This window comes from Poecilia reticulata, linkage group LG19 (assembly GCF_000633615.1).
Source record: "Poecilia reticulata strain Guanapo linkage group LG19, Guppy_female_1.0+MT, whole genome shotgun sequence".
NCBI classification, from domain to species: domain Eukaryota; kingdom Metazoa; phylum Chordata; class Actinopteri; order Cyprinodontiformes; family Poeciliidae; genus Poecilia; species Poecilia reticulata.
The window spans coordinates 2316304-2330131 of record NC_024349.1 but is presented as its reverse complement, the minus strand read 5'-3'; the positions used below and the strand labels follow the sequence as shown (position 1 = coordinate 2330131).

The 13828-nt window shown below is 43.1% G+C and overlaps 1 protein-coding gene across 3 annotated transcripts in view; it reads left to right on the top strand.

Annotated features, from left to right (window-relative positions):
* ankfn1b (ankyrin repeat and fibronectin type III domain containing 1b) overlaps positions 1-13828 on the top strand; it is a 177630-nt gene that overhangs the window by 93121 nt on the left and 70681 nt on the right. Inside the window, exons 1-2 of one of the 3 annotated variants that reach the window (XM_008436409.2) lie at positions 13112-13251; positions 13329-13369. In XM_008436409.2, the coding sequence (XP_008434631.1) occupies positions 13180-13251; positions 13329-13369 (113 nt within the window). In that variant the 5' untranslated portion in view covers positions 13112-13179. Of the gene's footprint in view, positions 1-7713; positions 7902-13111; positions 13252-13328; positions 13370-13828 lie in introns of those variants that run through there. The other 2 variants (XM_008436408.2, XM_008436410.2) reach the window with 2 other exon arrangements.

Here is a 13828-nt window from a genome sequence, read left to right as displayed (position 1 = left end):
CATCCATCCATCCATCCGTATTCATCCAGCCATCCATCCATCCGTCATCCATCCATCCATGTTCATCCATCCATCCATCCATCTATCCATGTTCGTTCATCCATCCATCCGTCCATCCATGTTCATCCATCCATCCATTCATGTTCATCCATCCATGTTCATCCATCCATCTATTCATATCATTGATGTTGTTGCAGAGGTTCACCAGTAATCCCAGTCATCTCTCTGCTCAAACCTTCCAGTTGGTGAAACTTTCAGGAAACTGGATTTCCTCAAAGCTCTTCTTCCCCCTGTGGGTCTGAAAGCCTCCAGACTTTCTGAAAGCATCTCGATCAGATACCTGCAGCACCTCAGCTGACTCAGCAACGCCTCACCTGACCTCCATAATGTCTCCTAGTGGACAGAAAGCATAAAAACTGGGCACTGAACTGCAACAACTCAACCTTCTGAGCATGTTTGGTGTCGCTTCTAGTGAAAAATAAGACAAAACTAACTTACATGTAACTTTGTAGGAACATATAGAGGCTTGTTCTAAGTAACTAACTCCTTAATATTGGTGAGAAAGTTGTAGTTCCACTGGCGCCGTTACCTAGCAACCCCAGGCAGGCCCGGCTCGTTACCTAGCAACCGAGTTCTAGTTCCGCTGGCTGATTATTTGACTTGCAACAAGACATTTTCCCCGTGTTACAGGTGAAACATTCTAGCGCTTTTTCTCCAATATTAAGGTATTTATTTAAAATGAGCCTCTGTATCTTGCTGAAAAGTCACTTTTACGTTAGCTTGTCTTATTTCAAGTGTATAAATATATTTGCGCTAGAAACTAGTCCAAGTGCAACATTGCTGTAATACATTTAGTTTTGCTCTCTCTCACCGTCTCACAGCGTGAATGACCTGCAGACATCATGATGTAGAAAAGATAACGTCTTGTATTTCAGTGATTCCTCTGGCTGTGTTATTATTAAAAAGACATTTTGTTTTGTTTATTGTTGCTCCAACCTTGGTAGGTTTGAGTTTATAACCGACCAATCGCTGATGGCCAAGCTCTTTAAGATTCTGGTCAGAAGTTGATTTGTCATCCATCCATCCATCCATTTTCTTGCACCCTTTTTCCCTCAGTGGGGTCGGGAGGGTTGCTGGTGCCTCTCCAGCCAACGTTTCGGGTGAGAGGCGGGGTACACCCTGGACAGGTCGCCAGTCTGTCGCAGGGCAACACAGAGACACAVAGGACAMACAACCATGCACACACACACTCACACCTAGGGGCAATTTGGAGAGGCCAATTAACCTGACAGTCATGTTTTTGGACTGTGGGAGGAAACCGGAGTACACGGAGAAAATCCACGCATACACAGGGAGAACATGCAAACTCCATGCAGAAAGACCGGGGCCGGGAATCGAACCCAGAACCTTCTTGCTGCAAGGCAACAGCTCTACCAACTGCGCCACTGTGCAGCCTTCCAATGTTTCATCTCTTCCCAATTGGATCCGATGAAAGCCATCTGGATCTGTGCTTCACCTGAGCTGAACYGTAACGACAATTATTCCCGTCGTCGCCGTCAGCGCTGACTCACGGCCCGGTCCGTTTTAGTATCGTGTGTGGTGCGCCGCGAGCGGTGCAGGCGGGAGGCATTTGGATTTGTGAATGAGTCATGTGCCGCGGATCGTTTGTCATCCGTTGTGACACAAACCMACCGAACAGAGTTCGGCAGATGACAGTAAATGGAAGCGAAGTGACGCAGGCACATCAGTTTCCAGAGAACCTGCAGGGCTGACAACAAAACCGTGCGCTTTGATTCATCGCAGGCGAAGGCTGCCGTCACGGCCGTCTGGAAGCAARCGGCGAACGTCACAAGTGGCATCAGAAGTCGATGCAGTGCAGGCGTTAGTGACTCACCTCAAGTACTCATCCCGCTCACAGCTCTGCAAAAACACGAAATCCTAACAAGCATGTTTGGTTTAGTTTCAGGTGCAAATATCTTTGGATGCTTTGGGGAAGAAAAACGGTCAGATTTTATTGGAAGGGGAGAGAATAAGACTGACTGTGATGACCATTAAGTCATAAAAGTTCATGAATTTTAATTTAAAGTTGCTTTAAAAGTTGCATTTAGTTTCATGCACACGCCTTCACATAAAGTGCTACAGAAAAACAAGTAACTTTTCAACAAGCTATAGCAAAAGTTCTGGTTCCACTGGCGGATTATTTCCCTGACAAAACAGTGGAACTAAAACTTTATATCAATATTTAAACACTTTGACTCAAACGAAGCTCCTGCATCTCGCTGGTTTTGTCTCATCTCAGGTGAACTGAGGTATTTGCATTAGAAACTTGACCCGAATACTTRGTACGTTTTCGTGTTTTCATTTTAAATTTTCATTTCCCTCCTTTGTCGTTTTTCCTGTGTTGTCATYGCTTTGTGTTCAAAGCTCGGCTCAAGCAGAGACGCAGACGGCAGAGCTCCCGCAATATTTTCTTTGTTGATAATCCAAGCGTTTGGCGGGATGATGGCGCAAAATAAAAAAAATTTAAAAAACCCCGCCAGCCCGTCTTTAAGGGATTCCAGGCCCGTTTCACAATGTGACTCTTTTATTATTACAAGTTTCATTTAGCGTCAGCGCTGAGTTATTTTGCAATCCAGCGCTCTTCCAACATCTAATGGGCAATTATCTGTGGGGGAGAGAACTTAATGGGTGTCCCGTTTCACAAAGTCTGCCCCCCCCCCCTCCGCCGCCGTTATTTRTGTCAATGAGCAACGCTGTGTGGAAACGTGGCAGACCCGTGCTAACCGCGCGACTTGTTTAGATTCTCTCCATGGAATCCCACACCCATTGTAAGCCAGCAATAACCACAAAAGCAAATATATGCATGGGAGTGCATGCATCTGCGCGTCGGTGAGTGTGTGAAGTCTAGAGCAAAGATGTGCAACTCAGGTGTGCAAATGTGAACTATAGCGCAAACTCTGAGACATGATGTAAGAATCTACTGACGGAGGAGGCCGCGCCGCACGCCGGCCGGCCGGCCGGCCACCCCGGCACAGATACCCTACCTCCCACAGGCAGCACACACACTCACCACAGACACTTACACAAGCAGAAGGGTAGACCTACCACCACACACCCAGACGCCCCCCTCAAACTGCACACATGCACATAGCTGGAGACCCGCAGTCACATATGCAGGGTGCACACACACACACACACACACACACGCACACACACACACACACGCACCCAGACTGACTCCGAACCAGAGACCAACCACCAACATCAACACCCACAGGCCCGGTGACATCATGGCTTGGATGACAACACGTCTTCCAGGCCCATTAGCCTGATTGTAGGTGGCTCCGCGCTGCCGCAGTGATTTATGGGTAAATATCCAGAGTCTCCGCCGTGTTGATTTATGAGCCGTGTTTTGGTCCCTTTGGTCCCGAGACCACGAGACTTGGGAGGGGAATCCTATTCAAATAATGAAATTGTAAAAGTGGAGACGTGGAGGCAGAAGGGGGAGAACCAACCCGTCTCTCTATTATCACTCCGCTCTGCTGATGCCGTGCGTGTGTGTGTGTGTGTGTGTGTGTGTGTGTGTGTGTGTGTGTGTGTGTGCGTGTGTGTGTGTGTGTTTCCCCGCTTGTGTACCTGCTGCATGTGTACCTGCTAACTGGCTTCCCTGTAATTTTCCTTCCAGTAGAAATACTTTTTTAATTTGGTCTGCTGCTAATGAAGTCATAAGTCTGTAGCTGGCTGTCTGAGGCCTTTGTTCCTTGTAATTAGCTTTTCTTTCCCTCTTTTTATGTTTATTGCCTTGGAAATGTGGGAGTTATTTAAATTATTTGTCTCTTAAACCACAGTGAAGCTTAAAACTTCAGCGCCTTGCTCAACTGTTGATCACCATTCATTTTTTTCAGTTTTTGTCCAATACTTATGTGTATTTTATTGATATTTCTTGCAAGACATAATCGCAGCCTAAAGCTGAGAAGTGGATTTTTCCAAATAAAAGTCTGAAAAGTGTGGTGTGCTTTTTTTCCATTCACACCCTTAAATAAAGTCTTAAATAAAATTTCCTCCCAGCTTCATCTAATTGAAGTCGAGTTTATTTGTATGGCAGATTTCAGCAGCAAGGCAGGTCAAAGTGCTTTACACTGTAAAAACATAATACAGAAACCAATTATGACACAAATAATAAACAGCAAAATCAAGCAAACATCCACCAAATATGATGAATCAAAGATGATTCAATTCAAAAGATGTTATTAATATCAAAGGAATATTAATTGTTGTCCTAACTCATATTAATTCAGATTTTTCAAAGAGTTATTGTAGATATTTTAGATGTTTTTACCCCTGATTGGAAGCAACTCAGTGTTTCAGCTGGTTTGCAGTTTTCTTTGGTACTTTTAAAAAACTGGCCACCAATCCATCTACTGCTAAAATCACATCTGATGATATTAGTTTTATTTTATTTAATTTTTTTCATTTTTTTTGCAACACTTTTGCGCTGTATTTTATTTTTTATTTTCAGTTTTTCATTGGTTTATTGGTCTTTATATAGTCCCACATGTACTATTGTATATTAGCATATTTACACTGCAAAAACACAAAATCCTACCTTGTATTTTGCGTCTAGTTTCTAGTGCAAATATATTAATAAACTTAAAACAAGACAAACTAATTTAACAGTAACTTTGTTTTAAATAAATAATTCCTTAATATTGATGAAAACTTTCAGTTCCAGTGGCAGATAAATTAACTTATAATGTGGAAAAATGTTTTGCTATAAATGAAATAATCTGCCAGTTGAATATATTAAATATTAAGGAATTATTTACTTAAAATAAGTCTCTATCTTGCCGAAATGTTACTTTTAAGTTAGTTTGTATTATTGCTAAATATTTGCATTATGAACTGGACCAAAATGACTTTATAAGATGTTGTGTTTTTGTAGTGTAGACAGAATCATTTTTTTCCAATGTCCTAAACACCTGGATTAATGTAACATATGAAGATTAAACTCAATAAACATTTTTAATGTGGTGATTAGGGCTGTAGTGATACAATAATCTCACGATACGATACACGATATTCTGCTCACGATACGATATATATATATTGCGATATTCAGCAAATATGTTGAATATTTTGCAATTTTCTGAAAGATTTTAGAGGAACACAGTGATTTTGATGACATTTTGTGACTGTTACAGAGTTGGATTGAATTAATTTAACTGAAAACTAATTAAAAGCACCAACTGGCTCTGGTTGGACACAGGCTTAAAGTCGACAGCTGGACAAAATGAATCAAACATGTTTCTTTTAATTGAAACAGTACAAACTGTAGCTTACATGAATTCGTAAAGTAAATAAAGTGCACCAAGTACCTGCTCTGAATAGTTTGATGCCTTTTTAACCTGGACACTCTAAGCCTGATGACCTGATCACTCTCCCGGCGAAGCAGGCAGTGAGTGAGCAAGGTGACAGGTGGACGTTACGATACTTCCGGATGAATATCGATTTTTTTTCTAGGAAGGAAAATATCGATATATGTTGCAAAATCGATATTATTACACAGCCCTATTGATGATACTGGAGTAAAAGCTGCATTTTTCTGAGTCTTTTTTATGAATYGTTTAAAGACGTTTTCACTCGTGGCCGTAAACGTGGCGGATGCTGCACAGAAACAGTCACGTTTCCTCGTGCGTAACGGTTGACCTTACCGAACATGTTCCATATCTYTTTAATTACYTAATTTCTTCCCCTCTATACAAAAATAAGCGTGACTCAGGCTAAATAAATAATGAATATTTGACAGGCGTGACATGCTAAGGATAAGATTTGCCCATTTATGGTTTGCAGCCTCTTCAGGGTCTGTGATGAAAAGGGYTTGCCTCCAGGACATCACAGGCCAAAAGGTCCCAGAAAAGGTCAAGCTGATCTGGAAAAGCAGTTCATGGTGTAAAGAGCAGCGTGGGCTGCATGCTGCTACAGAAATGTTTGTCCTCCGGCGCGTTAAGTCTTCTTCCATCATCTTTATAACCAGTCACTTGATGATGACGCACATCCAGGAAATGGCAGCAGCGTCGTGTGTCATACGAGGTGAAGTATTTTCAGGACGCCAGGAAAATAATTACTGTACTTTACTGTGCTTCACATTTACCCAAGTTAATCCAAGAGCTGCTAACAGTTAGCCATGCTAATTATGACTTAGTTTGCATTGGTTTGCAGTCTTCCTTTGCAAAAAGAAACGACAGGAAAAACGGAGCAACCATGTTAGCGCTCCGATTAGCCTTCCTGCTGTCTGCTGCAGCCGGATCAAACCGTCACGTTGTATAAAATAGTTTCTTTTTAAATAGGTTTGCACATCTATCCAGTGGTGGGCGCTCTGCTAATGCGCTAATGGCTGGACTAATTGTTCTGTTTAGCACTTTAGCGTTTTTGCTAACTTTGAAAGTGTGTAGCACACTTAGCTTAGCGTAAATTCATTTTTCTGGATGTGCTAATCAGTTTAAATGAAATGAAATGAAGCTAAAGTGAAACTTTCCGCTGTCCCTCCATCAGAGCTGGTTGCCAACGAGTTACCATCCATCCATCCATCCATTTTCTTACACCCTTGTCCCTCAGTGGGGTCAGGAGGTGCTGCTGCCTCTCCAGCTGGCGTACTGGGCGAGAGGCGGGGTCACCTGGACAGGTCGCCAGTCTGTCGCAGGGCAACACAGAGACACACAACCATACACACACACACTCACACCTAGGGACAATTTGGAGAGGCCAATTAACCTGACAGTCATGTTTTTGGACTGTGGGAGGAAACCGGAGTACCTGGAGAAAACCCACCATGCACAGGGAGAACATGGAGACTCCATGCAGAAAGACCGGGCCGGGAATCGAACCCAGAACCTTCTTGCTGCAAGGCAACAGCTCTACCAACTGCGCCACTGTGCAGCCCCCAACAAGTTACATTTTCTCAATTACATTTACTTGAGTAACTTTCACTGCGCTGTACTTTTTATTTTTACTTGAGTAATTTTATTATGAAGTGTCTCTAATCTTGAGTACAATTTCTGGATTTTCTACCCACTGAATGAAAAACAAACATGTTTTAACCATGTTTGTTTGTTGGGAGGCGCCGGTGCCCACCTCAGACACACACACACTCACACCTGGGGAGTGTGTGTGTTAACCTGACCGTCATGTTTCTGGACTGTGGGAGGAAGCCGGAGTACCTGGAGAGAACCCACCATGCACAGGGAGAACATGCAGAAAGACCCAGGCCGGGAATCGAACCCAACACTGCGCCACTGCGCAGCCCCCGTTTTTTTTCACATTTCATAATTTTTCTTTTTTCATTATTTTTTTGTCACTTTTATGAATTATTGTCATTTTGGTCCTTAAAATACCAGAATTCCCACTTAAGTTTATATTTTGGCCCATCTGATGATGTAATTTTTAATATTTACTGAATACATTTTCACTCTCGAGTAATTTCTCGTTCGGCTGCGTTTTACTTCTCCGTGAGTAGATTTGTGGCTCCTCTGCGTCTAAAGCCCGTTTCTTCCTGTCCGTATCTTTCTCTCCTGGTTTCTGTCCATAATGAGCGTTTCCTCCTCACCCCCGCCACCTATTCTCTCGCTTCCTCCCCTCCTCCTCTCTTCCTTCTCTCCCCTTTCTTCCCCTCCACTCGGTGAGCTGAATTGGAGAAGCTTATCGCCTAGCAACCACAATTAAAGTACAACAAGTCAGTGGCAGTTGCAGCCACCAACCAAAGCTTTCGCAAAACCTTCGTACAACCGGCAGCTTTGGACAGAAAGCAGGGAGGAATGGGGCTGAAGTTGAACAGGTGAGCAGCAGTTGGAGTTGAGGCTGAAGCGACGCGCTGAGGACTTTAGGGGAGGCGTTAGATTTAACAGGTATGTCTGTTGGAAGCGATGAATCCTGACTGTGCCGTGTTGTGTGCTCTGGAGTCCTGCGCGGGTTTAACTCTGTGTGTGTGTGTTTGTTTTTATTTGTTTGTTTTGTGTGTAACAACCTCACGCTGAGGAGGATTAATGCTTTTCGAAGCTTCGCCCAGAAAAACGGCTTATAGTTTACCAATCAGTGTGATTTCACAGCTGCAGAGGAATGCCAAGTTTTTGTGGTGGAGCGCAGTGTAGAGCCACCTGCCTCCATGATGCACAGAGTGAAACTGTGGTCTGATGGATTCACCAGCCTGAAACATTCATCCCCTCTGCTTCATTGTGTTCTTCTTAACTCTTCTTTTTTCTGTTAAACAAACGATTTATACTCCAGAAAGTTCAGATTTACTGTTCGAATGACAGTCTGCGAATAATATCTGATACACGTCTTGCTCTGATTAAAACGGATGATCAGAAACTGCAGGCATCACCTTTTGCTCCATGGCCTGTCAAACAAACTGAAACAAACTCGGTTATTTCCATCGGTATGATTTATCATTTATCTCTTTTTCTCTCTTACTACCAAAAACTGGGTGATAAAGTTTTCAGTTTGGCCTCAACCAGCTCTTATTTTGAAGGGCAGTTTTGTTTACAAAGACTTCAAAATTCATTTTATTTGTTGTTTTGTTTGTTTATTTCAGATATTTAAAATGTCTTCCAGTTCCAGTGCTAAATGTCCGTTAGATTTAAAGTTTACTGATCTTTGAGAAAGTTTTCTTGCGTTATTTTGCCATTACTCACGTAAAAATGGTCTCAAAACAACGATATTATCGTTTATCGCAATAACTTCTGGGACAATTTATAGTCCAGTAAAATTTGTTACCATGACAGGCCTATGCAGGACTTCATAAATGTGTTACAATGTATTTATTATTTTTTATTTATTCCTGTTTGGGCCGGTCAGATCTTACAGAGGCTCTGATGAAACCAGAATAAATCTAAGAGTTCATTCAGTCTGAACAAACGCTGCTCTGCCTAAAGGCGCCAGTCTGAGTTCATTTGAAGTGAACTCTGGTGCGGTTTGGAGGCCTATGTGAACGCCAAGCGAACCGTAGATGCTCCAAAAGCAGGAAGTGGACTACAGCGCAGGGTATTCTGGGTAAATACAACCAAAAGAAACATGTTAGCTTAGCGCTAGCAGGAGAAATGGTGCGTGACCTTTTGCAAAAACAAAAAAATAATAATCGTACGACTGCTAAAATAATTTCAGTTTACATTTTGTGAAGGAGAAAGTTGTGCTCAGTGTCTTCAGAGGTTTTGTGTCATTTTCTTGGTGCAGCCAATCAAAGGATTTGGTTGGTTTGTGAAAGTGAATCGCTTTGTTGCTGGAAACGATCTTGATAATTGTCAGTATTGCCTGTAACAACATACTGTGGTCAAATGATGAACCTGTGAGACGTAGAGCAGGAAAGACGTCTAGGAAGGAGTAAAACCTTCCAGTCCTCTGGGCCAGAGACCTGAAGCTAAAGGTTCAATTACCTCCTCATGCAGTCAAGGTTTCAGTATTTACCTAAATATTTGATTCAGGTGAGCTGAAGCAGAGACTTTTCCTTTAGTGACTGATATCAAGCATCAAACTGGACATTTTATTTAGGAATATCCTCAGTTTTGTCTCCTTACAGATAATATATTATTATTATTAGTAGTAATTACATTAAACTGGAAAAGACTGTTCATATTTCAGACCACATTAAGTACTTAAAATAATAACTTTGGCAACATGTTGGTGTCTGTTCATATATTTTTAGTGTTGCTAAAGGCGAAGGTGTTTTTTCTTTACTTGTCTAATTCATCCATCCATCCATTTTCTTGCACCCTTGTCCCTCAGTGGGGTCGGGAGGGTTGCTGGTGCCCATCTCCAGCTCACGTTCCGGGCGAGAGGCGGGGTCACCCTGGACAGGTCGCCAGTCTGTCGCAGGGCAACACAGAGACACACAACCATGCACACACACACTCACACCTAGGGGCAATTTGGAGAGGCCAATTAACCTGACAGTCATGTTTTTGGACTGTGGGAGGAAACCGGAGTACCCGGAGAAAACCCACCATGCACAGGGAGAACATGCAAACTCCATGCAGAAAGACCGGGAATTGAACCCAGAACCTTCTTGCTGCAAGGCAACAGCTCTACCAACTGCGCCACTGTGCAGCCCCTACTTGTCTAATCAATGTTGAAAATCAAAAAAGCTACAACGAACAATTTAACTGAGAATGTTTGACATTGACACGAAGATGCATTTGCTCACAGTTGCACTTCCAGCAGTGTGATCCTAAAGTATTGCTAAAATGTTGATCCTGATCATTAATTCTGCCTAATAGAGCATCCAGAAATAGTCCTACCACCTGCAGGCTCCTCTGTCGAAGGAAGCCGGGCCGCCTGCCGTCCTCGCTCTGAGGGAGCGTGGTAATACCTGAGGAGACGGTGGGGGAGCTGCTGGGGTAAAAGGTCACCATATCCTCCCCCCGCCAGGAGCCTGAAGCCATATGAAGAGGCTGTATATGCGCTTAGAAGTCAGGTGCTGGTTAAAATGTCAACTCATCGCTCACATAAAAGCCGCGCTTAAAACGCCAGAGTAGCATCTTTCTGTTCAAAATGTCACGGCGTGACTGACATGAAAGTGCCGGCCGTCGTCTCTGATGTCCAGTTTGACTGAAGCGTCTCTGGATGTTTGAAGTCTCTGGAGTTTCTACCAATTATTGCAACAAAACCAAACAGAAAACAGAAGGAAAATGTGTTCTTCCACGAGGACAGGTGTCCCCACAGCGTGACCTCACTTTCTCTACATGGTTTGTATCAAACTGCAAATCGACTCTTTCATTGAGGCCAGATTTGGTCGGTGCATGACTGGTAGACTTTCCCATCTTAGCTAAATGTTTCTGCAGCTCCTCAAGCTAATTGGTTACTGGATTTTATTTAGGGGGGAATCAGAGCAACGGAATCTGAATCGACTTCAAGATTTTAATTTGTAAAATGTGTTTTGTTGGTCTGCCACATAAAGCACAGTCCAATAAACACCCAGCTTTTTTTTTTTTTTTTTTTTTTGGTGTCTGGAAAAGGAACATTCTGAATGTCAAGTCGCATTCAACAGGCATTGCTTTGTTACCTAGCAACCACAGCCCGTTACCTAGCAACGCAAGCAAATCTCCAGCATGTTTGTTCAGCTGGTTTTATGTGCCGTACAACGGCTGCTGGAAAAAACAAAAGTGTTTTGCTGTTGACTTACCATCCAGAAACCTCTTGNACTCCATGCAGAAAGACCGGGAATTGAACCCAGAACCTTCTTGCTGCAAGGCAACAGCTCTACCAACTGCGCCACTGTGCAGCCCCTACTTGTCTAATCAATGTTGAAAATCAAAAAAGCTACAACGAACAATTTAACTGAGAATGTTTGACATTGACACGAAGATGCATTTGCTCACAGTTGCACTTCCAGCAGTGTGATCCTAAAGTATTGCTAAAATGTTGATCCTGATCATTAATTCTGCCTAATAGAGCATCCAGAAATAGTCCTACCACCTGCAGGCTCCTCTGTCGAAGGAAGCCGGGCCGCCTGCCGTCCTCGCTCTGAGGGAGCGTGGTAATACCTGAGGAGACGGTGGGGGAGCTGCTGGGGTAAAAGGTCACCATATCCTCCCCCCGCCAGGAGCCTGAAGCCATATGAAGAGGCTGTATATGCGCTTAGAAGTCAGGTGCTGGTTAAAATGTCAACTCATCGCTCACATAAAAGCCGCGCTTAAAACGCCAGAGTAGCATCTTTCTGTTCAAAATGTCACGGCGTGACTGACATGAAAGTGCCGGCCGTCGTCTCTGATGTCCAGTTTGACTGAAGCGTCTCTGGATGTTTGAAGTCTCTGGAGTTTCTACCAATTATTGCAACAAAACCAAACAGAAAACAGAAGGAAAATGTGTTCTTCCACGAGGACAGGTGTCCCCACAGCGTGACCTCACTTTCTCTACATGGTTTGTATCAAACTGCAAATCGACTCTTTCATTGAGGCCAGATTTGGTCGGTGCATGACTGGTAGACTTTCCCATCTTAGCTAAATGTTTCTGCAGCTCCTCAAGCTAATTGGTTACTGGATTTTATTTAGGGGGGAATCAGAGCAACGGAATCTGAATCGACTTCAAGATTTTAATTTGTAAAATGTGTTTTGTTGGTCTGCCACATAAAGCACAGTCCAATAAACACCCAGCTTTTTTTTTTTTTTTTTTTTTTGGTGTCTGGAAAAGGAACATTCTGAATGTCAAGTCGCATTCAACAGGCATTGCTTTGTTACCTAGCAACCACAGCCCGTTACCTAGCAACGCAAGCAAATCTCCAGCATGTTTGTTCAGCTGGTTTTATGTGCCGTACAACGGCTGCTGGAAAAAACAAAAGTGTTTTGCTGTTGACTTACCATCCAGAAACCTCTTGTTGCATTATTTTTGGTTGGGTAGGAGGCTCCACTTCTGCTTTTTAAAGATGTGCTGTGTAAACGTTGAGTTGGGGGGCGTGGCCATCAGCAGGTTATTTGGATTTAAAGTGACAGGACGCCCTAAAACAACTCTAAATAGGCAGAATTGAAATCTCGTTATCTAATAACAATTTAGTGCAAAAAAATAAAATAAATTTACTGGACGTGTTTTGTTTTGCCCATATACCTATCCTGACCTTTACAGGTTATCAATACGTCTGCAAAGTACCGGGTGCAGATTAACCTTGAGGTGAAGGATCCCAGCCCATCGGCACCATTCGGTTTTAGCGTTAGCGTTAGCTCACGGTTGGGAGTGATTGACAGAACTGGCTGCTTCCTCTCGCAGCAGGCTTCAGTTGAAATGCCCGAGCTGAGTCCCAAGACGCCGCTGACGATGCACCGCATCAAGGTTCGCCGTTGACACGTGTTCGTCCCAAATGGTGAAGAGGCGTGCGCGTGTGTGTGTGTGCATACACTCTGCTGCGTCACCGCTGAGCGTCTCCGGAAGATGTGGACGCCGTCAGCAGCTCCCCTGGTGTACCRCCACCTCTCTGTTTGGGCGTATTTTTGGTTGGCTTGTGCCCTGAAGGTTGCTCTCCCTTTGGAGGGAAGAATCTGAATGTCCCCTGTTGAGCAGCGCCTGCAGGAACGATCAGTTTCAAACWGATGCTTTCTGAACTCGGAGGACTTTACCTCCAGGAAAAAAGGCTTTTAAAGATACCCCTCACTCACCTTTCCTGTTAAACACAAACATCCAGCCGCACGGTTCCCACTTCRCATGCAGATASTCACCAGCCAGTCATCTGAACCTCCTGAACCATTAGAGCTGGGAACTCTTAAAGGCTTTTCTGTAAGTTCCTGATGATGGAAAACTRGGATGCGTTCCTTGGTTATTCTAATSAACRATCTTCTTCTCTTTGTTTTTAGAGTTTGGGCTCCGCAGACCGAAAAGAAAACCAGCAAAAGAGGTAAGTCTCTTTAATCTAACCGCCTCTTCGTCAGGGATTCATAATGAACGGCTGTTTGTCTGCATGCAGTTCAGTACTAACTCGTTAAATTTACATTGTTCCCCTTTTGGAATATTTTTACCACACTGTACTTTTTACTTTTACTTGGGTAATTTTATTGTGAAGTGTTTCTAAAATTTCTGTATTTTCTCCCCACTGGATGAAAAACAAACCAAAACTTCAGAGACCTGCAGTTTGTGTTAAAGTTTCATCAGTTTTAYATTGAGAGAAACTGATTTGGAAACATTTCATTTTGCCTGATTTTATTCTGTTATTTATATGAATAATTTTAATTTCCGTCCAATTTTTAATTATCAAATGGTTAATAATTTGATGAGTTATCAGAACGTGAGTTGACTTTTCACCAAATACTTTTTACTTTTACTTGAGTAAACCTTTTGGCTGCTCTCCCCACCTCTG